The 24,265-nt window shown below is 45.8% G+C and overlaps 2 protein-coding genes across 3 annotated transcripts in view; one reads left to right on the top strand and one right to left on the bottom strand.

Moving 5' to 3' along the window:
• The window catches only part of wasf1 (WASP family member 1), a 74,832-nt gene extending 55,888 nt beyond the window's left edge, over positions 1 to 18,944 (bottom strand). The window contains exon 1 of one of the 2 annotated variants that reach the window (XM_078399884.1): positions 18,299 to 18,944. The gene's annotated coding sequence lies outside the window, so the exon portion shown is untranslated. The remainder of the gene's footprint in view (positions 1 to 18,298) is intronic. The other variant, XM_078399883.1, reaches the window with a different exon arrangement.
• Positions 18,945 to 19,412: 468 nt separating this feature from the next.
• The window catches only part of cdc40 (cell division cycle 40 homolog (S. cerevisiae)), a 128,925-nt gene continuing 124,072 nt past the window's right edge, over positions 19,413 to 24,265 (top strand). The window contains exon 1 of the mRNA XM_078399887.1: positions 19,413 to 19,829. Coding sequence (XP_078256013.1) covers positions 19,638 to 19,829 — 192 coding nt within the window. The 5' untranslated portion in view covers positions 19,413 to 19,637. The remainder of the gene's footprint in view (positions 19,830 to 24,265) is intronic.

The raw sequence follows: 24,265 nt of genomic DNA on the forward strand, positions 1-24,265 counted from the left end.
AACAGCAATGGCAGGTATTCCTGGGAATAATGCAGAGGTTGCAGGATCAATTTATTCCAAAGAGGTGGAAAGACTCTAAGGGGAGTAAGAGACACCTGTGGCTGACAAGGGAAGTCAGGGACAGCATAAAAATTAAGGAGACGAAGTATAACATAGCAAAGAAGAGTGGGAAGACAGAGGATTGGGACTCTTTTAAAGAGCAACAAAAGTTAACTAAAAAGGCAATACGGGGAGAAAAGATGAGGTACGAGGGTAAACTAGCCAATAATATAAAGGAGGATAGCAAAAGTTTTTTTAGGTACGTGAAGAGGAAAAAAATAGTCAAGGCAAATGTGGGTCCCTTGAAGACAGAAGCAGGGGAATTTATTATGGGGAACAAAGAAATGGCAGACGAGTTAAACCGTTACTTTGGATCTGTCTTCACTGAGGAAGATACACACAATCTCCCAAATGTTCTAGGGGCCGGAGAACCTAGGGTGATGGAGGAACTGAAGGAAATCCACATTAGGCAGGAAATGGTTTTGGGTAGACTGATGGGACTGAAGGCTGATAAATCCCCAGGGCCTGATGGTCTGCATCCCAGAGTACTTAAGGAGGTGGCTCTAGAAATAGTGGAAGCATTGGAGATCATTTTTCAATGTTCTATAGATTCAGGATCAGTTCCTGTGGATTGGAGGATAGCAAATGTTATCCCACTTTTTAAGAAAGGAGGGAGAGAGAAAACGGGTAATTATAGACCAGTTAGTCTGACATCAGTGGTGGGGAAGATGCTGGAGTCAATTATAAAAGACGAAATTGCTGAGCATTTGGATAGCAGTAACGGGATCATTCCGAGTCAGCATGGATTTACGAAGGGGAAATCATGCTTGACAAATCTACTGGAATTTTTTGAGGATGTAACTAGGAAAATTGACAAGGGAGAGTCAGTGGATGTGGTGTACCTCGACTTTCAGAAAGCCTTCGACAAGGTCCCACATAGGAGATTAGTGGGCAAAATTAGGGCACATGGTATTGGGGGTAGGGTACTGACATGGATAGAAAATTGGTTGACAGACAGAAAGCAAAGAGTGGGGATAAATGGGTCCCTTTCGGAATGGCAGGCAGTGACCAGTGGGGTACCGCAAGGTTCGGTGCTGGGACCCCAGCTATTTACGATATACATTAATGACTTAGACGAAGGGATTAAAAGTACCATTAGCAAATTTGCAGATGATACTAAGTTGGGGGGTAGTGTGAGTTGTGAGGAAGATGCAATAAGGCTGCAGGGTGACTTGGACAGGTTGTGTGAGTGGGCGGATACATGGCAGATGCAGTTTAATGTAGATAAGTGTGAGGTTATTCACTTTGGAAGTAAGAATAGAAAGGCAGATTATTATCTGAATGGTGTCAAGTTAGGAGGAGGGGGAGTTCAACGAGATCTGGGTGTCCTAGTGCATCAGTCAATGAAAGGAAGCATGCAGGTTCAGCAGGCAGTGAAGAAAGCCAATGGAATGTTGGCCTTCGTAACAAGAGGAGTTGAGTATAGGAGCAAAGAGGTCCTTCTACAGTTGTACCGGGCCCTGGTGAGACCGCACCTGGAGTACTGTGTGCAGTTTTGGTCTCCAAATTTGAGGAAGGATGTTCTTGCTATGGAGGGCGTGCAGCGTAGGTTCACTAGGTTAATTCCCGGAATGGCGGGACTGTCGTATGTTGAAAGGCTGGAGCGATTGGGCTTGTATACACTGGAATTTAGAAGGATGAGGGGGGATCTTATTGAAACATATAAGATAATTAGGGGATTGGACACATTAGAGGCAGATAACATGTTCCCAATGTTGGGGGAGTCCAGAACAAGGGGCCACAGTTTGAGAATAAGGGGTAGGCCATTTAGAACGGAGATGAGGAAGAACTTTTTCAGTCAGAGGGTGGTGAAGGTGTGGAATTCTCTGCCTCAGAAGGCAGTGGAGGCCAGTTCGTTGGATGCTTTCAAGAGAGAGCTGGAAAGAGCTCTTAAGGATAGCGGAGTGAGGGGGTATGGGGAGAAGGCAGGAACGGGGTACTGATTGAGAGTGATCAGCCATGATCGCATTGAATGGCGGTGCTGGCTCGAAGGGCTGAATGGCCTACTCCTGCACCTATTGTCTATTGTCTATTGTCTATTGTCTAAATGCCTTTTTCGTGCCTTTTTTGTAATTTTATTATGCCTATTTCATAGATTTTTAGTGCCTAACCATCCTGGCTCTATTCGTAAGACTTAGGAGCAGAATTAGGCCATTCAGCCTATCAAGTTTACTCCGCCATTCAATCAGGACACCTGCAGGAAACCTTTTGTTTTTAAATAGTGGTGGGTGCATAGAATGCACTGCTGGGGGTGGTGGTAGAGGATGGTGGTATTTAAGAGACATTTGGATAGGCACAGATTTGGAGGGATATCAAGAGTGTTTTATCATATCATATATATACAGCCGGAAACAGGCCTTTTCGGCCCTCCAAGTCCGTGCCGCCCAGCGATCCCCGTACATTAACACTATCCTACACCCACTAGGGACAATTTTTACATTTACCCAGCCAATTAACCTACATACCTATACGTCTTTGGAGTGTGGGAGGAAACCGAAGATCTCGGAGTAAACCCACGCAGGTCATGGGGAGAACGTACAAACTCTTGTCATATGTCCAGATAAAAACAATGAAATTCTCATGTGCAGCACCACAGAATATGTAAACATAGTATACTGTAAATAATATAAACAAGAAAAAATATACACATATACGTACACACATACAAAAAATAATAATAATAGCGCAAAGACAAAACTGATGCCCCCAAGGCTATGCAGTCTTATTTGGAGGTTTTGCTGTTTAATAGCCAGATAGATGGTTCGAGGGAAGAAGCTGCTCTTTAACATTAGTTTTCAAGCTCCTATACCTTCTTCCCGATGGAAGGAGCTAAATGATTGTGTGGGCAGGTTGGTGTGGGTGTCTGGTGATGCTGGCTGCCTTTTTGAGGCAGCGACTCCTGTAGATTCCATTGATGGTGGGGGATCATATGCAGGTAGATAAGGCATCATGTTCAGCACAGAAACTGTGCGCCTTTTAGAAATTGCTGTTCTACTTATCGATATTGCCCAAAATCACAATAACATTAAGAATAATCTCTTCACGAACTTGTAAATGAAAAGAAAATACATATACCATTCTAGTATGAAAATTCTGTTTTCTTTTTCATTTATCTAATCACTGGGTTAACAGATACTAGACAAATTAAAGAAAGCAATTCCAAATGGGAAAATAACAACATTTTCATGAGCAACTTGAAAATCCTTCCTGTCTTCTTCAATTTCTTCATTCTCCAGAAGATGGAGACTCGATCTCTTGCTTGACCGGCGTTCAACCACAAACTTTTTAGATTACAAAATGGCTAGCAGAAGCCGGAGCTGCAATTGAATTTTCCATCCCCTGGGTGCCATGACTAATTCAATCTGACTGGGTTTGGATTGAGAGCAATTGAAGAACAGACAAGAATAAATCCTCGAATCTTCTTCTCCTTCAAAAAAAAATTTTTTTTGAAGGGAAGATGACATGTGCACACTGCCATAATGCATGCTTCGTGCTGCACATCGACAATTTCTAATTATCTTAAATTACTACAATTCAAGAATGATTTCACCTCAATGGAGCAAAACCAAAAATAAAAAGACAGGAGAATTAAGCATATGGGGCACGGCAACTTCCACACACTCGGGAAGAATATCTAAAATATAATAAACAAAATAACCTGACATTCGTTGGTGGCAGCTCCAGTACTCTGCGACAATGTAGTGGTATATAAACACCTTAGAATGCTACAAGGATGATGACATCTGCAATCGTGCAATAGTGAACTCATAGAGAATAGCACGCTAATTGTATTGCGCACCACCACTTTACATTCAACTTCAGAGCCATTATAATTAAGACAATAAATGATTAGAATTCAACTGAGAAAATCTTTGAACTTTAGAGATACAACGTGGAACATGTGCACGCTGCCATAATGCATGTTTCGTGCACCCGGAGAAAACCTATGCGGTCACAGGAAGAACGTGCAATCTCCGCTCAGACAGCACCCATTGTCAGTATCGAACCCAAGACTCTGGCACTGCAAGGCAGCAACTGCATTGCCACCCAAAATCATGAACAAAAAAACAGCAATCATGAAAATAACTCTGACACAGAAAAAATCTTGAAGAGTAAATTTTTTAAATAGTACCTCTCAATATTTTCAGAACATCTCAAACCCCTATCCAAAAAATGATTCTTAGAAAAATTGCTAACAATCAGCACAGCAAATTCCCACAAATGGAAAAAGAAAGTAAAAATTACTGAAATAAATCAAATACCTGCTGAAGCTTTGTGGAATTATTTCCAAATTTGAGATCCGCACAAATAAATTATTTTAGATATTTAGTTTTACAGCAATTTCAATGAATGGAAGATAATTTTAAACTAATTGCAATTAGTCAGAGTCATACAGCACGGAAACCGGCCCTTCAGCCCAACTCGACCAAAACACATCATCTAAGCTAGTTCCATTCATCCGTGTCCAAATCCCCCTAACCCCTTCCTATCCACAAACCTGACAAATATATTTTATTCTGAAGAAGGGTTCCAACCCGAAACATCACCCATCCTTTTTCTCCAGAGATGCTGCCTGACCCATTGTGTTACTCCAGCATTTTGAATCTATCTTCGGTATAAACCAGCATCTGCAGTTCCTTTTACATAAAGATATTTTAAATGTTGCCACTGGCAGCTTTGCACTTGGAGAGAATGTTGCCGTCAGGTTCCAATTAAATCTTTCTCCTCTCACCTTAAACCCAGATCCTCTCGTTCTTGATTCCCCTATGCTGGGAAAAAGGCTGTGCATTTAGCGTGGCCCTCCTCTCTCCCCTACTTACATAACACTTTGACGTGGAAATATATTTGTGTCTCCTTCTCATGTCTAGCCTTTGTCCATCCATTGGCAAATTGAAAATTCCCTCACCTGCATCCACCTGTATATCACCTGCCGGGCTATGCACCACACCCATCTCTTTCAGCTCTCTCCCTTCTATTACAATTAGTCTGAAGGGTCCCGACCCAAAATGTTACCTATCCATGTCCTCCAGGGACGCTGCCTGACCCGCCGAGTTACTCCAGGACTGTGTTCCAGGCAATATATTGGTGCTCCTTCATTGCCATGGGTCCAAGTGAATGGCCTAGATAGAGTGGATGAGGAGAGGATGTTTCCACTAGTGGGAGAGTCCAGGTCTAGTGGTCATAGCCTCAGAATAACAGAACTGAAGGAGATAGGGAGGAATTTCTTTAGTTAGAGGGTGGTGAATCTGTGGAAATTATTGCCACAGAAGGCTGTGGAGGCCAAGTCAATGGATATTTTTTAAGACAGATTCATTAGTACTGGTGTCAGGGGTTACAGGGAGAAGGCAGGAGAATGTGGTTGAGAGGGAAAGATAGACAAGGTGCAGGAGTAGGCCATTCGGCCCTTTGAGCCAGCTCCACCATTCAATGATCAGTGCTGATCATTCTCAATCAGTACCCCATTCCTGCCTTCTCCCCATACCCCCTGGCTCCACTATCCTTAAGAGCTCTATCTAGCTCTCTCTTGAATGCATTCAGAGAATTGGCCTCCACTGCCTTCTGAGGCAGAGAATTCCACAGATTTACAACTCTCTGACTGAAAAAGGTTTTTCATCATGGATGGATGGATAGATCAGCCATGATTGAATGGGCCGAATGGCCTAATTCTGCTCCTATAATTTATGGTTATGAAAAATTGCATTGGCTCACACTATCCTCCCAAAAGCAATGCGAGATAGGCAGTAAATGCTGACATTGACGACACCACCCAGATCTTAAAAAGTTAAATTGAAATACTGCAGACAGACCTCCAGACCAACTAAGTCAATCTGGCGTGTAATAATGAATTAAATCCTAAATATTTTTCTTTGAATTAATTGCCATTTATCTCATTTAATTTAAATGAGAACACAAATTAAGGTATATTTTTGTTTAGTTTAGAGAGACAGTGCAGAAATAGGCCCTTCAGCCCAGAGTCTGTGCCAACCAGCGATCCCTGTACATTAACACTACCCTACAAACACAAGGGACAATATACAATTATACCAAGCCAATTAACCTACAAACCTGTACGTCTTTGGAATGTGGAAGGAAACCAAAGATCTCGGAGAAAACCCACATGGTCACAGGGAGAACGTACAAACTCCGTACAGACAGCAGCCGTAGTCAGGATGGAAGCCAGGTCCACTGGCGCTGTGAGGCAAAAACTCTACCGTGCGCCACCGTGCCCCTCTCAAGATTGTTTAAGTATTTCATAAATCCCTCCAGAAACACTGAGCATGTTTTAACGAAAAATTACATTGGACAAGTTAACAAAATGAATGCCAGCCCATTATATTAGGAGACTGAATATTTCACGATCACACTGTGTATAAATTGCCGTTTTTAGTTAGTGTGGAACAAAAGAATATGGCTCAGTGTGTGGAAAGCCAAATAATGTACAATTAACCCGATTGTCAGCCTGTTCTCTCAACGTGTTTTAGCATTCAGTTCACAACACTACCAAACTTGAACTAAATCAGTTCCGATTTTATTTTTCCACTGATGCTGCCCAAGATGTTAAGTCTTTTCAGCACCTGCAGCTTTGTGATTTATTTCATGAACTAAATCATAATGTCTTGTAAACTTTATGCAATGTGTAGCCCATTACCTTTTACAGTTGAGATGAATGGCAATTAATGTAAAAATATTATTGTGGCAGTCAATTAGTATTTCATTCATTACCACCGACCAGGTTGACTCGGTTGATAGCACTACAAGTGATAAATTTGCCTGGGACTTTTGTTTTAAAAAGAATTGAGTGCGCAGTGCAAGGTGATGCAAGTCCAATAGTCTGCCCAGTTTTTAACTACATGGAAACATTTAATTTACACACACACACACACACACACACACACACACACACACACACACACACACACACACACACAGAGACAGCAAAGCATGCATAAAATATATATATTTTTATGTTTAATACAATCATGAAAAACATGCAGTTCATCATGACAGCACCAATTCCAATCTCTTCTGATATCAGTTCAAATTCATTAGTAATAGTAATAACATTATAGCAATGATATTGCATCATAATAGATCCTTAATCTGCACATTGCAGATGGCTTGATTGTAATCATGTAGTCTTTGTTGACTGGATAGCAAGCAAAAGCTATACACTGTACCTTGATACACGTTACAATCATAAACTAAACTAAACCAAATCTATAAATAATCAAAAGAAAGCAGTCAGCGTTCAAAGAGAACTCAGAAGAATATACTTCATTCAGTGGTGCTGATTTCAGGATGTGTGTTCTACACTAGGTTTCTCAGTCTGTACCAATTACTCTCTATAATACAATGCTCAATATGCAAACCGAATGAGTAGAAACAGACAAAGAGCTGGAGTAACTCAGCGTTTCAGGCAAATCTCTGGAGAACACAGATAGGTGACATTTCAGGTCAGGACCCTTCAGACTGGTCACCTATCCATGTTCTCCAGAGATGCTTCCTGTCCCGCTGAGTTACCCTCAACCTGCGCTTTTTTTGTAATGCCAATTCACAGAGTCATGGATAGACACAAAAAGCTGGAGTAAATCAGCGGGACAGGCAGCATCTCTGGAGAGAAGGAATGGAGACGTTTCGGGTTGAGACCCTTCTTCAGGATGTTCATGGAGTTATGGACTTGGCTCCTAAAATCCCGCTGTACTACAATGCTGTCAAAGGTCTTACCATTAGCTGTATTTTCCTCTTACATTATACCTCCTGAAGTGTAATAGTTTACATATGCACAGATTAAACTCAATCTGCCACTTCTTTGTCCATTTCTGCAGCTGATCTATTTCCTACTGCATGCTTTGACAGCCTTCCCTGCAGCCACAACTCCAGCAACCTTGCTGTTTATATTCACGTCCAAGTTATTTATACACATCATAAACATATATTTTAAGGTCATAAGTGATAGGAGTAGAATTGAGCCATTCGGACCATCAAGTCTACTCCGCCATTCCATCTTGGCTGATCTAGCTCTCCCTCCTAACCCAATTCTTCTCCCCATAACCTCTGACACTCATACTAATCAAGAATCTATCTATTTCTGCCGTACAAAATATACACTGACTTGGCCTCCACAGACCTCTGTGGCAAATAATTCCACAGATTCACCATCCTTTGACTAAAGAATTTCCTCCTCATCTCCTTTCTGAAAGAGCGTCCTTTAATTCTGAGGCTATGACCTCTAGTCATAGACTACTAGTGGAAACATCCTCTCCACATCCACTCTATCCAAGCTTTTCACTATTCTGTATGTTTCAATGAGGCCCCCCTCATCCTTCTAAACTCTAGCGAGTACAGGCCCAGTGCTGACAAATGTTCATCATAGGTTAACCTAATCATTTCTGGGATCATTCTTGTAACCTCCTCTGGACCCTCTCCAGAGCCAGGACAACCTTCCTCAGATATGGTGCCCAAAATTGCTCACAATATTCGAAATGGGGCATTACCAGTACCTTGCAGAGCCTCAGCAGTATATCCCATAACAATAAGCCAGGTACAAAAGCACTAGCAAGTGAGATGAATGGATATTTCTGATTTAAAAAGTTTAGAAAATATAAAATGATCAACTACAGGTTTAAGGTGAGAGGGGAAAGATTTAATTGGAGCCTGAGGGACAACTTTATCACACAGAGGGTAGTGAGTAGATGGAACAAGCTGCTAGAGGAGGTCGTTGAGGCAGATGCTGTATCAAAAGACATTTATTTGAAGAAGTACATGGATAGGAAAGGTGTAGAAGGATATGGGTCAATCACAGGCAAATGGGACTAGTGTGGATGGGACATGTTGGTCGGCATGGGCGTGTTGCATTAAAGGGCCTGCTTCCATACTGTATGACTCTATATAATCTCAAACAAAGTCAAGTAATTGCATGAGTAACAAAGTCTATGCCAGTTACACATCTGTGTGAAACAATTTCGAATCGCTAAGAGCAGTGAATTTTGAAATCAAAAAGGGAGATTTTTCTTTTTGCAGCCGTCTGATAGGCAAACATCTTCACAGAAAGCTATGCTATTGTGTTTCAGCAGATTATAATAAATTTCTGAAGAATAGTCTCCTATTCCTTTTGGAGATGCTGCCTGCCCCGCTGAATTATTCCAGCTTTTCGTGTCTATATTTGGTTTAAACCAGCATCTGCAGTTCCTTCCTGCACTACACATTTTTGAATTTTGATTTCACCAGGGAAAAATTATTTGACCAAAAATGGTTTAAAAACAAGAATCTTAGAATCAACCAAAGCCATTGCATGCAAGAGTTGTAAAGTCCATGGGATCATGTGCAAATCTGATTACACTACAATTCCATACATTATAGCAAATCCAGTGCGAGGAAGCTTTAGAAAACAAAACAATAAACAGAGAAGCCAAAAGTCAGATTGCAAAAGTTCCATACTAATCCACGTTTAATGACCACAGCCAACACTGACCATGATCCATTAGTGGGCATTGGTCCAATAGACAAATACTGGATTAGACAAGAGGTTAATAGTGCACAATAGCGGGTCTGGGTGATTCAGATTTGCATTCACACAGGTTATTGAGTATGTGCACTTCAGTCAATGTAGGTTAGTTTGGATAATTTGCAAAAGGTTCATTTACCACTACCCAGAATCATAATTAGGGTGGCGCAGTGGTAGAGTTGCTGCGTTACAGGGCCAGTGACCTAGGTTCAACCTTGACTACGGGTGCTCTCTGTACAGAGTTTATAGCATAATCAAGGGTGAGTAGCACCCTGGCCACTCCCTCTTCTCTCCTCAGGCAAAGGTATAGAAATGTGAAAACACACCTCCAGATTCAGGGACAGTTTCTCATCAGGCAACTGAACCATCCTACCACAACCAGAGTGCAGTGCTGAACAACTATCTACCTCTCTGGTGACTCTCGGACTATCCTTGATCGGACTTTGCTGGCTTTACCTTGCACTAAACGTTAGTTATTCCCTTCTCATGTATTTGTACACTGTAAATGACTCGATTGTAATCATGTATTGTCTTTCTACTGACTGGTTAGCACGCAACAAAAACTTTTCAATGTACCTCGATACACGTGACAGTAAACTAAACTGAAACATTCTCCCAGTGACCGCGTGGGTTTCTGCCAGGTATTCTGGTTTCCTCCCACACTCCAAAGATGTATAGGTTTGTACGTTATTGTCCCTAGTATGTAGGATAGTGCTACTGATTATTGGTTATTGTCCCTAGTGTGTAAGATAGTGCCTTGGTCATTGACGTTTTGGGTTGACACCCATCTTTGTGTCTTATTTCTGTAAACCAGCATCTGATGAAGCGTCTCGAGCCAAAATGTCATCTATTCCCTTTCTCCAGAGATGCTGCCAGATAATCCAGCAAATCATATCTTTTTTTGTAAACCAGGATTTGCAGTTCCCTGTGTCTCCTAGAGTATATCCCACAGTCAGGGGTCACCCATATCCAACAAGCTTAAAAGGTCTGATTTTGGCCCCAGCCAGGAATCAGGCAATGATCTCAGCACCTAAAAGACCCTCAAGGATTATTTTTAAAAGTGCATAAAAATGATACTTTGTGTTTTTCTCACTGTTTGTGGGATTGACTGGAAAGGTTTTAAAAAGCCCAAAATTGCTACTTATAGTCAGTCATTTGTATTCATTTGTATTTGACAATATTAAATTGGTCTCCAGGCTTGCCGTTGAGTTCATCTCATTCCATTACCCATTTCCACTAATGGGAAAAATGTGACTAATGCATTTGAAAGTTTATGTCTACTTTGTATCTCAAGAGAAATGCATGACCATACTAACAAATGCAAATTTGACAGTATGGATACAACCTCGCTCAGCAAAATAAAAATGTGGGGATTTGAATTTAGAAACATTTAGAGTCAGAGACTGTAGAAACTGGCCCTTCAGCCCAACTCACCCACACCTTACTAACATGCATAATCGACTAGTCCTACCTGCCTGCATTTGGCCTATATCCCTCTAAACCTATCCTATCCATGAACCTGTCCAATTGTTTCTTAAAAAAACATAAAATTATTAAGGGATTGGACACGCTAGACACAGGAAACGTGTCCCCGATGTTGGGGAGTCCAGAACCAGGAGCCACAGTTTAAGAGTAAACTGTAGGCCATTTAAAAAAAGTATTTAATAAAAAAGTAGGCCATTTAAAACTGAGACGAGGAAAAGCTTTTTCACGCAGAGAGTTGTGAATTTGTGGAATTCTCTGCCTCAGAAGGCAGTGGAGGCCGATTCAAAAGAGAGTTAAATAGAGCTCTTAGGGCTAGCCGAAACAAGGGATATGGGGAGAAGGCAGGAACGTGATACTGATTGTGGATGATCAGCCATGATCACATTGAATGGTGGTGCTGGCTTGAATGGCCTATTCCTGCACCTATTGTCTATGTAATGATAGTACCTGCTTCAACTACCTCCTCCGGCAGCTCGTTCCACTCACCCTCCACCTTTTCAGAGAAAAATGTACCCCTCAGATTCCTACAAAATCTTTCCCCCTTCACCCTAAACCTCCAGGATGTCCTCTAGGCAAGAGACTGTGCATCTTACCCAATCTATTCCTTTCATGCTTTTGTACACAATTTAAAAACAGTCAGCCCAAACACTGCATCCACTGCTCCAAACAATCTTACTGAGAAAAGCTTTCTGAAAATAAACCACACCATTAACTAATATGGTTGAAGTTCTGTCACTTATTTATTATGTAGCCAATGATTCAATGTTTCATGACAACCAGAATCATGGACTGCCCAGGGCATTATTGCAGATACAATATCTGACCCTTTCCTCTGATAATCTTCAGAGCCTCAAGATGACTGTTTATAATAATGCCCATAATTACACAGCATTTAAAACATTTGCCATTAATTTTCAGCACCCAACTGTGATCTCATACACGCAGAGTTCAAAAACCTAGCTAATACAATAAATGACAATTATATGTCACTTCTGGTGAAATGCATGCACAAAACAGAGCGCAGCACCTGAATTACAAATGAACCGACAAAGGATTCGCCAATGATCTTTTATGATTAAACATAATTTGCTCAGATTTTAAAATAACCTCAGAATCCTGAAGCTCAAACATACCACCAGCCACACAATTCAAACGCACAATGCTAAATTTTGTTCACAGCACTGCAAGGATTCCAAACGCAGCTCAGATTACTGTTGTCTTTTCTGATTTCCAATTTACATTCTAATTTGCACTTGGAAAAAAAAAACACAACACAATAAACCGAGTATTCTAGAAACATTCACTTTGCAAAATGTTTTTGTTACGGTTATATAAAAAGGTTGTAGCAAAACAAGTACGGCTAAACAAGTACAGGGAATCCTCTTTTGGCATCAGATTATAGGCTACAAGTTCTCCAGCCGCAGGATTTGCAGTTTTCAAGACTTATCCTGCACAACATTTTGAACAGTAAGACACGAGAGCAGAATCAGGCCATTCGGCCCAATGAGTCTGCTCTGCCATTCGATCACGGCTGATCTATCTTTCCCTCTCAACCCCATAACTTTCTTCCCATAACCTTTGTAACCTCCATAACTCTTACCAGTCAAGAATTTAATGAATAGCGACCATCTTGTTATTTGAGCGCAAGTCAGAGAGTCGTGCAGCATGGAAACAGGTCTTTCAGGCCAGCATGTTCATGCCTGCTATTGAGCACCCATTTACACTAATCCCATTTTCCAGCACCTGGTCCAAAACCTCTGTGCCTCAGTAACTCAAACATTTAACACGTGTTTAGATGAACACTTGAGTTCCTGCCCGCACTATCTACCAATACTCCAACTATCCTCTGGGTGAAAAGAACAATTCTTCTTTGGAATCCTTTATACATCTTACCTTAAATTTATGCCCTCTGTTTTGGACACCTCTGCCACAGGGTAAAATGTCTTACTAGTTAGATGCAAGGAACTGCAGGTACAGGTTTACAAAAAAGGCGGGACAGTCAGCATCCCTGGAAAATAAAAACAGGTGATGTTTCGGATCGAGACCCACCTGTCCAACACCAGAACCTCTTCTGAAGAAGGGTCCTGACCCGAAACATCGCCATGTTTTCCAGAATTGCTGGCTGTCCTGCCGAGTTACTCCAGCACTCTGTCTTTTCTTCTTACGGGTCACCCTATTTGTACCCGTCATGGAGAGCCAGCATGCAGATGCAACAAGCAGCTGGGAAGATAGATCGCACGCAAGTCTTGTATCATCACTGCTGGAGTGAAGAAAGGAAGACAGTGCTGGAGTAACTCCTGCAGGTCTGAAGAAGCATCCATATGCCAAACGTCACCTATCTGCAGATGATGCATGATCTGCTGAGTTGCGCCAGCATTTATTTTCCCTTTTTTGTTTAAACCAGCCTCTGTGTCCACAGGTGTAAAGGATGTCTGACTATATTTATATGGGGCATTGATGGACATTTGATAAGTACGGGTGTCATGGGTTACTCATTGAAATTTACCGTTCGGTGAAAGGTCTGGATAGATGGGATGGGGAGAGGATCTTTCCACTAGTGGGAAAGACTGGGACCAGACGTCACAGCCCCAGAAAAAAAGGACGTACCTTTAGAAAGAAAGAAAATGAGGAGGAATTTCTTTAGTCAGAGGGTGGTGAATCTGTGGAATTCATTGCCATAGAAAGCTGCGGAGGCCAGGTTAATGAGTACTTTTAAGGTGGAAATTGACAGATTCTTGATTGTTATGGGTGTCAGTAGTCAGGGGGAGAAGGCATGAGGAGAATGGGGTTGAGAGAGAAAGATAGACAGACACAAAAGTCAGCGGGTCAGGCAGCATCTCTGGAGAAGGGATCGGCCAATAAGTCTTCTCCGCCATTCAATCATTGCTGATCTATCTTTCCCTCTTAACTCCATTCGCCTGCCTTCGCCCCATAACCCACGACACCAGTACTAATCAAAAATCTGTCAAAATCCCCCTAAAAAAATATCCATTGACTTGGTCTCCACAGGCTTCTATGGCAATGACATGTCTATAAATACTGCAACAAGCTCAAAGGTCGCCCTGCGATCCTAATTTATTCTTATCGCTATTTAAGAGGCGCCCTACAATGAAAATCAGTCACTTCCTCCTCATGTAGATACAGCAAAGGCAATTAAACATGGTGTTTTAAGTTGGAGTTGAAATCACATTGGTTTACTTCTCCACAAGTTCGAGAAATGGACCCAAGCAAGTGTAGGAATCAAATGTGAACAACCACAGCATCTGTGTGTGTGTGTGTTTACTGTGTATTGTGACACATTCCTCCCTTAACCACCATTAAAATTTTCTGTGACTTGTGCCACAGTAGACTGTCGGTTTGGACCAGACAGGATAGCCTTCGTTGCCCTTGTGCATCAATAATAGACAATAGGTGCAGGAGTAGGCCATTCGACCCTTCGAGCCAGCACTGCCATTCAATGTGATCATAGCTGATCATTCTCAATCAGTACCCCGTTCCTGCCTTCTCCCCATACCCCCTGACTCCACTATCGTTAATAGCTGAGCCGTGGGCGCCCAACATCGATGAGCTCATGAGCCTTGGGCGCCCAACATCCTGTCGCCGGCTTGTGGTTTGTCCCTCCTCAGACCACTGTCGGTAGGTACTCACCACTGTTGACTGGGAGCACCCCACAAGCCTTGCCTTTTTAAAGATGCTCAGACCCAGTCACCTGGCCATAACAATTTGGCTCTTGTCAGTCGCTCAGGTCTTTTTACTCCTGCACATTTCTCCTGCATCCAACATCAACTTCAAAAACTGACTGTTCACTTGCTGCCTAATATATCCCACCCCTTGACAGGTGTCATTGTAACAAGATAATCAATGTTCTTCACTTCATCCGGTCAGTGGTCATGTTTTGGCTGATGTATATACACACACACAATATATATATTTTTTAAAGTCCAAGAGAATGAATATATATATATATGCATGTATCTTGACGGTGATGCTGCTGTAGTTAGTTGCTGCCTCACAGCGCCGGAGACCTGGGTTCGACCCTGACTACAGGTGCTGCCTGTACGGAGTTTATACCTTCTCCCATGACCTGAGTGGGTTTTCTCTGGATGCTCCGGTTTCCTCCCACACTCCAAAGATATGCAGGTTTGTAGGTTAATTGGCTTCAGGAAAATTGCAAATTGTCCCAAGTATGTCGGATAGTGCTAGTGTGTGGGGTGATCGCTGGTCGGCATGGATACGCTGGGCTGTTTTGGTGCTGTATCTCCAACGGTAAAAATGGATAGTCTGAAGAAGGATCCAGATCCAAAACACCATCTATCCTTTCTTCCCCCAGAGATGCTGCCCAACTCACTGAATGACACCAGCACTGCGTCATTTTGATAACACTGTTTGAAGGGCGGGAGGAAAAAGACTGTCCATAAGTCTGAAGCTGGGTCAAGACACCAAAACATCACCTATCCATGTTCTCCAGAGATGCCGCAGAACCTGCTGAATTCCACCAGAACTGTCTGAAAGGTCTCAACCGGAAAAGTCACCCATTCCATCTCTCCAGAGATGCTGCCTGTCCCACTGAATTATTCCAGCTTTGTGTCTATTTTGTTTTAATAGTTTGAAGGGCAGGAGGAAAAAGATTGCCCAGATCCGAGGAAGGGTCATCCTTTCTCCATTCCATCCACAGATGATGTCTGACCTGCTCAGTTTAGTTTACTTTAGAGATACAACGTGGAAACAAGCGCTTCGGCCCACTGGGTCCACAACGACACAAGTGATCACCCCCGTACATAAGCACCATCCTACACAGTTAGGGATAAGTTACAATTCTTACCAAAGCCAATTAACTTATATATTTGAAGTGTGGGAGGAAACCCGTGCACCAGGAGAAACCCACGCGGTCACTGGGTGAACATACAAACTCTGTACAGACAGCAGCCGTCTGAAGGTCTCAACCCGAAAAGTCACCCATTCCTTCTCTCCAGAGATGGTGCCTGACCTGCTGAGTTACTCCAGCATTTTGTGTCTATCTTAGGTGTAAACCATACAGTTCCTTCCTACACATTTGTGGAATTCTCTGCCACCGAGGGCAGTGGAAGCCACATCACTGGATGGATGTAGACAATAGGTACAGGAGGAGGCCATTCGGCCCTTCGAGCCAGCACCGCCATTCAACGTGATCATGGCTGATCATTCTCAATCAGTACCCCGTTCCTGCCTTCTCCCCACACCCCCTGACTCCGCTATCCTTAAGAGCTCTATCTAGCTCTCTTGATTGCATTCAGAGAATTGCCCTCCACTGCCTTCTGAAGGCAGAGAATTCCACAGATTTACAACTCTCTGATTGAAATAGTTTTTCCTCATCTCCGTTCTAAATGGCCTACCCCTTATTCTTAAACTGTGGCTTAAACTTTAAGAGAAAGTTAGATAGAGCTCTAGGGGCTAGCGGAATCAAGGGATATGGGGAGAAGGCAGGCACGGGTTACTGATTGTGGATGATCAGCCATGATCACAATGAATGGCGGTGCTGGCTCGAAGGGCCGAATGGCCCCCTCCTGCACCTATTTTCAATGTTTCTATGCAACAGTGGATAGGATCGAACTCTGGCGCTGTATGGCAGCAACTCTCACGCTGTGCCACCGTGCCTCCAACACTTTGTGCTTTGCTGCAGATTCCATCATCTCCTGTCTCTGTAAAGTCACTCCCGGGCAATCGATTCCCTGGTGACAAAGTATCAATGGTGTATCCCCAATCGGATACATTGATGGACAGCGAGTAAAATGTCTTCAGGGATACAAGTGCACGAAGGAAACTTTGCTGGTGCGAGTGAGCGGAACGCTCTGCTCTCACGCACTCTAATTCAGTGAACCTCTACACACACACACAATGGAGAACCCAGTTGCCCAGCTGGTGTGAAGGGACAGTCACCACTCCGGGGCGATGAGATTCACAAAGGCAGCACTCACCCCGCACCCAGTCCTTTCACAATGTTTTTAATTGAGAGGTTTTTAAAAGGGCGGCTCTTTAAAAGCCCCCGCCCGCCGATCCGGAGCCCAGGTAACGCGGGCAATCTGCCGGGGCACCGGGCAAGAAGGGAGCGAAAGGGATGGAGGTTGTGAGGGGGAGAAATAGGGGGGACAAACAGAGAGGGAGGGGGAGAGATGGGAAAGTGAGGGAATGACGAGGGGGGGGTATGGAGGGGGGAGAGATGGGAAAGTGAGGGAATGACGAGGGGGGATAGGGAGGGGGAGAGATGGGAAAGTGAGGGAATGACGGGGGGGGGTAGGCAGGGGGAATAGAGAGGAAGGGGAGGAATAGAGAGGAAGGGGAGGGAGAAATAGTGAGGGAGAAATGGGGAGAGACGGGGGAAGAAATAGAGAGGGAAGGGAGGGAGAAATGGGGAGAGAAGGGGAGAGAAATAGAGAGGAAGGGGAGGAAGAATGGGGAGAGAAGGGGAGAAATAGAGAGGGAAGGGAAGGAGAAATGGGGAGAGAAATAGGAGGGAGAAATGGGGAAGAAATAGAGAGAGAAATGGAGAGGAAGGGGAGGGAGAAATGGGGAGAGGAAGGGGAGGGAGAAATGGGGAGAGAAGGGGAGAAATAAAGAGGAAGGGGAGAGAGAAATAGAGAGGAAGGGGAGAGAGAAATAGAGAGGAAGGGGAAAGAGAAATAGAGAGGAAGGGGAGAGAGAAATAGAGAGGAAGGGGAGGGAGAAATAGAGAGGAAGGGGAGAGAGAAATAGAGAGGAAGGGGAGAGAGAAATAGAGAGGAAGGGGAGAGAGAAATGGGGAGAGGGAGGGAGAAATGAGGAGAGAAAGGGAGGGGAGTGAGAAATGAGGAGAGAAAGAGGGAGGGGAGTGAGAAATGGGGAGAGAAATAGAGAGAAGGGGAGAAATAAAGAGGGAGGGGAGAGAAAGAGGGAGAAATAAAGAGGGGAGAGAGGGAGAAGGGGGGAGAAATAAAGAGGGCGGGGAGGGAGAAGGGGGAGAAATAAAGAGGGCGGGGAGGGAGAAGGAGGGATAGAGGGAGGAGGGAGGGGATAGAGGGAGGAGGGAGGGGATAGAGGGAGGAGGGAGGGGATAGAGGGAGGAGGGAGGGGATAGGGAATCAGGTTCGAGCCCCTGCCCGACTACCACAAAACACAAGGAATATAATTGCCGCAGCAATTAGTGGAACAAAAGCCGCCGACGTCTCCCTCGTTCGCTACCTGGGACTTAGTCACCTTACCCGGCTCGGCTCCAGCGGCAAAACTGTCCAGTTGTGTGAAGAGGCGCGGCGGCTCGGCTCTGCTCTGCCCTGGTTACCGGATCGGGAGCGCAGACTCGCGCCGGACGGTCGCGCCGCCTCTAACCGGTCCGCCTGGCCACGGGGCTCTGTCTCTAGCCGGTCCGCGGACGTTGCCTCCAACCGGTCCGCCTGGCCCTTGCTCCCTCCGCGGACGTCGTTGTCTCCAACCGGTCCGCGGGACGCTGCCTCCAGTCGGTCCGCCTGGCCCCTCTCTCCCTCCGCGGACGTTGTCTCTAGCCGGTCCGCGGCGCTCGTTGTTGTCTCTAGCCGGTCCGCGGCGCTCGTTGTTGTCGCTAGCCGGTCCGCGGCGCTCGTTGTTGTCTCTCGCCGGTCCGCCCCAAGTTTACATCGGTTTCGATAACAACAGCGCGCGCGGCTCTAGCGGGAACGGCCCAAGTCCGCCGAGGGGTATGGGGGGGACGGGGACCGTCCACTCAAGCCGTCACTCTCTCCAGGAGAGACGATGCCCATCCATTAACGGACAACCCACGGGCGGGGGGGGCTCCGGCGGCTACCGGCTGTGAGCGCCGCTGCTTCTCTCTCCCCCTCCCCTCCCCTCCCCTCCCCCCGCGCGTCACCGGCGGCGCGCGGCCCGGCTGCGGCTCGCGCTTGGAACCGTCCCTGGCATTGTGACGTCACGCGAGCGGCAGCCCGGGCGGCCATTAGGATGCGGGAATCCATGTCCCGCCCACCCCGCCCTCCAGCCAATGAATATTCTCAGGGCGTTTGTGACGTAAAAAAGAGAAGCTCGGCGGCCCCGGGCGTCTAATCGGATCCACGCCCTGCCCATCCCGTCCTCCAGCCAATGAGGACGCTGAGAAGGCGGTGCTGCTGCCCGAGCTCGGAGCGACTCCGGGGACATTGTGACGTCATTATTGTGAGCGGCAGCCCAGGCTGCCAATGGAAATCTGTGAATCTGCCCCGCCCACTCCTCCACTAGCCAATGAGAGCGCGGGGGAAGGCGGGGCTGCGGCTCGACCTGTGATAGACAGCCCAGACGACCAATCGGCAGCGACGCGCATATCCCGCCCACTCCTCCCCAGAGCCAATGAGGGGGCGCTGGCTGGGAAGGCGGTGCTGCCGCGGGCGATGCCCGGCTCCGAAACTTTTCCCCGCTGTTAGTAAATAAAGACGATAAAATATTGAAACAATTCCTTGAGAGGAATAAGACAGAAGCGAAGGAGTGGGGGAGAAAGAGAGAGAGAGAAAAGAAGTAAAGTTTCTTGGTCCGGCAGCGGGAGTTCGGCGCCACCCGAGCGGCGTGCGGGACCAAGATGGCGGCGATGGCGGCGCTGGCCTCCTACGACAGCGATGGGAGCGACGGCAGCGACGGCCACTCGCCCGGCCACGATGACCAGCCGGCCCCCAGCACCCCCAGCCCCGACGCCCTGGCTCATCTACAGCCCCTCGACGCCGCCAGCTCGCTGGCACTGGCTCTCAACTCCGCGCCCGAAGTCACCGTGAAGGTGGGTTTGTTTGGTGATGGGTCGAAGAACCCTGCCTGGTGGGTCGTTGGTTGGCAGCATGTGGACACATGGATGGTACTGGAGCGCCCATGGGTGCCACCGGAGTGTACAAGGGTGGCACCTTGAGTCGACATGGATGGCACTGCCACTCACTGGGACGTACATGGGTCTGGAGTGTACGTGGGTGCCACTGGTGCGCCCATGGGTGCCCCCTGCAGCGCCCGTGGGTGGTGCCTAGAGTGTACATGGGTGGCACTACAGTGCCCATTGTTGGCAATTCTAGGTGGCACTGGTCTACATGGGGCACTGCTAGATGGCACTACTGTGCCCATGGGTGGCACCTGGAGCACCCTTTGCTGGCACTGGAGTGCTCATTGGTGCATGTTGATGGGCTGAGGCCTTCCCTGGTTCTGGTCCACTAGAATGCACATGGGTGCATCTGGAGCATCTGTGGATGGCACATAGAGTGTACATGGGTGTCACCTAAACACTGGTGGGTGCCACTGGAATGCAAATAGGTGCATCTGGAGTGCCCGTGGGTGCACCTGAAGTGACGTGGGTGCTCTTGAGGGTTCTAAATTGAAGAAGGGTTTCAACCTGTTCTCCAGAGGTGCTGTCTGTCCTGCTGAGTTACTCCAGCACTTTGTGTCCCAAGCTGGCTGACTGGAACTACTGAGGGAAAGCTGTAGAGTGGATGTGATTCCACTGGCTGACAGATTATCTGTCTTGTAGACACAAGGGACTGCAGATGCTGGCATCTTGAGCAACATACAAGGTACTGGGCAAAATCAATGGGTCAGGCAGCATCTGTGGAGGGAATGGGTGGGTGAGCTTCTAGGTTTGGCTTTATTATTGTAAGATGCACCAATGTACAGTGAAAATGTCTGTTTTGCATTCTATACAATCAGATCAGATAATAATACTGAATTCAGAAGCAACTAACCATATGTGTAAATTATAGTGTAAATTATAATGTTTTATTCTTAATTTACTGTATGTCATGTTGTTATTTGCGAGCAAGGCACCAAGGCAAATTCCTTGTATGTGCACCAGTCATTGAAAGCAAGCGTGCAGGTGCAGCAGGCAGTGAAGAAAGCGAATGGTATGTTAGCATTCATAGCAAGAGGATTTGAGTATAGGAGCAGGGAGGTTCTGCTGCAGTTGTACAGGGCCTTGGTGAGACCGCACCTGGAGTATTGTGTACAGTTTTGGTCTCCTAATCTGAGGAAAGACATTCTAGCCTTAGAGGGAGTACAGAGAAGGTTCACCAGATTGATCCCTGGGATGGCAGGACTTTCATATGAAGAAAGACTGGATAGACTAGGCTTATACTCGCTGGAATTTAGAAGACTGAGGGGGGATCTTATTGAAACATATAAAATTCTTAAGGGGTTGGAGAGGCTAGATGCGGGAAGATTGTTCCCGGTGTTGGGGAAGTCCAGAACCAGGGGTCACAGCTTAAGGATAAGGGGGAAGTCTTTTAGGACCGAGATGAGAAAACATTTCTTCACACGAAGAGTGGTGAGTCTGTGGAATTCTCTGCCACAGAAGGTAGTTGAGGCCAGTTCATTGGCTATATTTAAGAGGGAGTTAGATGTGACCCTTTTTGCTAATGGGATCAGGGGGTATGGAGAGAAGGCAGGTACAGGTTACTGAGCTGGATGATCAGCCATGATCATATTGAATGGTGGTGCAGGCTCGAAGGGCCGAATGGCAATAGACAATAGACAATAGGTGCAGGAGTAGGCCATTCAGCCCTTCGAGCCAGCACCGCCATTCAATGCGATCATGGCTGATCACTCTCAATCAGTACCCCGTTCCTGCCTTCTCCCCATACCCCCTCACTCCGCTATCCTTAAGAGCTCTATCCAGCTCTCTCTTGAAAGCATCCAACGAACTGGCCTCCACTGCCTTCTGAGGCAGAGAATTCCACACCTTCACCACTCTCTGACTGAAAAAGTTCTTCCTCATCTCCGTTTCTAAATGGCCTACCCCTTATTCTTAAACTGTGGCCCCTTGTTCTGGACTCCCCCAACATTGGGAACATGTTTCCTGCCTCTAATGTGTCCAATCCCCTAATTATCTTATATGTTTCAATAAGATCCCCCCTCATCCTTCTAAATTCCAGTGTATACAAGCCTAATCGCTCCAGCCTTTCAACATACGACAGTCCCGCCATTCCGGGAATTAACCTAGTGAACCTACGCTGCACGCCCTCCATAGCAAGAATATCCTTCCTCAAATTTGGAGACCAAAACTGCACACAGTACTCCAGGTGCGGTCTCACCAGGGCCCGGTACAACTGTAGAAGGACCTCTTTGCTCCTATACTCAACTCCTCTTGTTATGAAGGCCAACATTCCATTGGCTTTCTTCACTGCCTGCTGTACCTGCATGCTTCCTTTCATTGACTGATGCACTAGGACACCCAGATCTCGTTGAACTCCCCCTCCTCCTAACTTGACACCATTCAGATAATAATCTGCCTTTCTATTCTTACTTCCAAAGTGAATAACCTCACACTTATCTACATTAAACTGCATCTGGCCTACTCCTGCACCTATTTTCTATGTTTCTAAGCAACATACTCACGGACGGACGACTCTCACACTCCCCTCCCATCAGGCATAGTGAGGCCCAGCTCAAATTGGAGGAACAGCATCTCATATTTCGCTTGGGCAGTTTACACCCCAGCGGTATGAACATTGACTTCTCCAACTTCAGATAGTTCTTCTGTCCCTCTCTTTCCCCTCCCCCTTCCCAGTTCTCCCACTGTCTTCCTGTCTCCGACTACATCCTATCTTTGTCCTGCCCCCTCCCTTGACATCAGTCTGAAGAAGGGTCTCGATCTGAAACGTCACCCATTCCTTCTCTCATGAGATGCTGCCTGACCCGCTGAGTTACTCCAGCATTTTGTGTCTACCTTCAATTTGAACCAGCATCTGCAGTTATTTTCCTACACTACTGTCAGAACTTTATACATCTCAATCAGATGACCTCTTATTCTTCTAACTTTACTGAAAAGAAACCTAGCCAACTTAATGTTTCCCCATAAGACATCCAGAGAATCTGTCTGGCAAACGTCCTACTATGGCACGCAAATAAAATCTTTGGGAAGAAGATAACAACTGCACACAATATTCTGAGATGGACACCCCGTTAGAAGCAGTCATGATGTACTGAGTGATGAATGGGCTTGAAATGTGGATAGCCTCCTCCTGCTCTTTGAATCAATTTATTTCACTTTGAATTAATCTGGGCTTCTTTTTGGCAAGTTGATATAATACTAAATTTCCATATTTATATCAAACCTCATGGTTATTAGGTATAATGAGGTGGGGCTGAGTGAGTGGCGACAAGTGTGATTGCTCAGTGTAGCTGAGAGGAATGGTGATGCAGCCTCACTGGTAACTGGTAGCTTGGGCAACCTTGAAGTCTGAGATTGAGTGGAAACCCATTCATCTGAAAACGAGGGATCAAATGTATGGGATTCATGCTAGAAAGAGATCACCCATGATATTATTGATGTGTGGACTTGAGTGGTTAATTGGCTTCCTTCTGTTTGCACAACAGGCCAATGACTGGTGCACCAACCACTCCGCAATAGAGAGCTACTGCTCCCCAGACCTGGAGTACTTACTGCTCAAATGTAGGCCGCGGGAGTTTACGGTGGTCATCATCATGGCCGTATACATTCCCCCACAGGCTAATGCTAACCTAGCACTAGCACAGCTACACTCGGCCATCAGTAAGCAGCAGGATGCCCACCCCAACGGTGCCTTCATTGTTGCAGGGGACTTCAATCAGGTCGACCTACGAGCCTCGCTCCACAAATTCCATCAGCATGTGCAGTGCCCTACCAGGGGCTCAAACACACTGGATAAGGTGTACACCAATGTAAAGGACGCCTACAGAGCTCTCCCCTGCCCACCCCTGGGACAATCCGATCACCTCTCACTGTTTCTACTGCCCGCATACAAACCCCTCATCCGCAAGACCAAACCCACAATAAAGACGGTCAAAATATGGCCCGAGGATGCCACCCTACAACTCCAGGACTGCTTTGATCGCACCGACTGGGACCTGTTTGCACAACAGGCCACCTACGGTTCAGAGGTAGACTTGGAGGAATACGCATCCACTGTGCTCTCCTACATCAACTGCTGTGTGGAGAATGTCACGGAGGACAAGGAGATAAAGATGTTCCCAAACCGGAAACCCTGGATGAACAAGGAGGTACAGAACCTGCTGAGGGCACGCAACATTGCCTTTAAATCTGGTGACACTTCAGCATACAGTGTTGCCAGATCACACCTGAACAAAGGTATTAAAAGGGCCAAAGACACCCATAGGCAACGGGTGGAAGACCACTTCAACACCACGGACACCAGAAGCATGTGGCAGGGTGTCAGGGACATCACTGGCTACCAATAACCT

This window comes from Rhinoraja longicauda, chromosome 5 (assembly GCF_053455715.1).
Source record: "Rhinoraja longicauda isolate Sanriku21f chromosome 5, sRhiLon1.1, whole genome shotgun sequence".
Taxonomy (NCBI): Eukaryota; Metazoa; Chordata; class Chondrichthyes; order Rajiformes; family Arhynchobatidae; genus Rhinoraja; species Rhinoraja longicauda.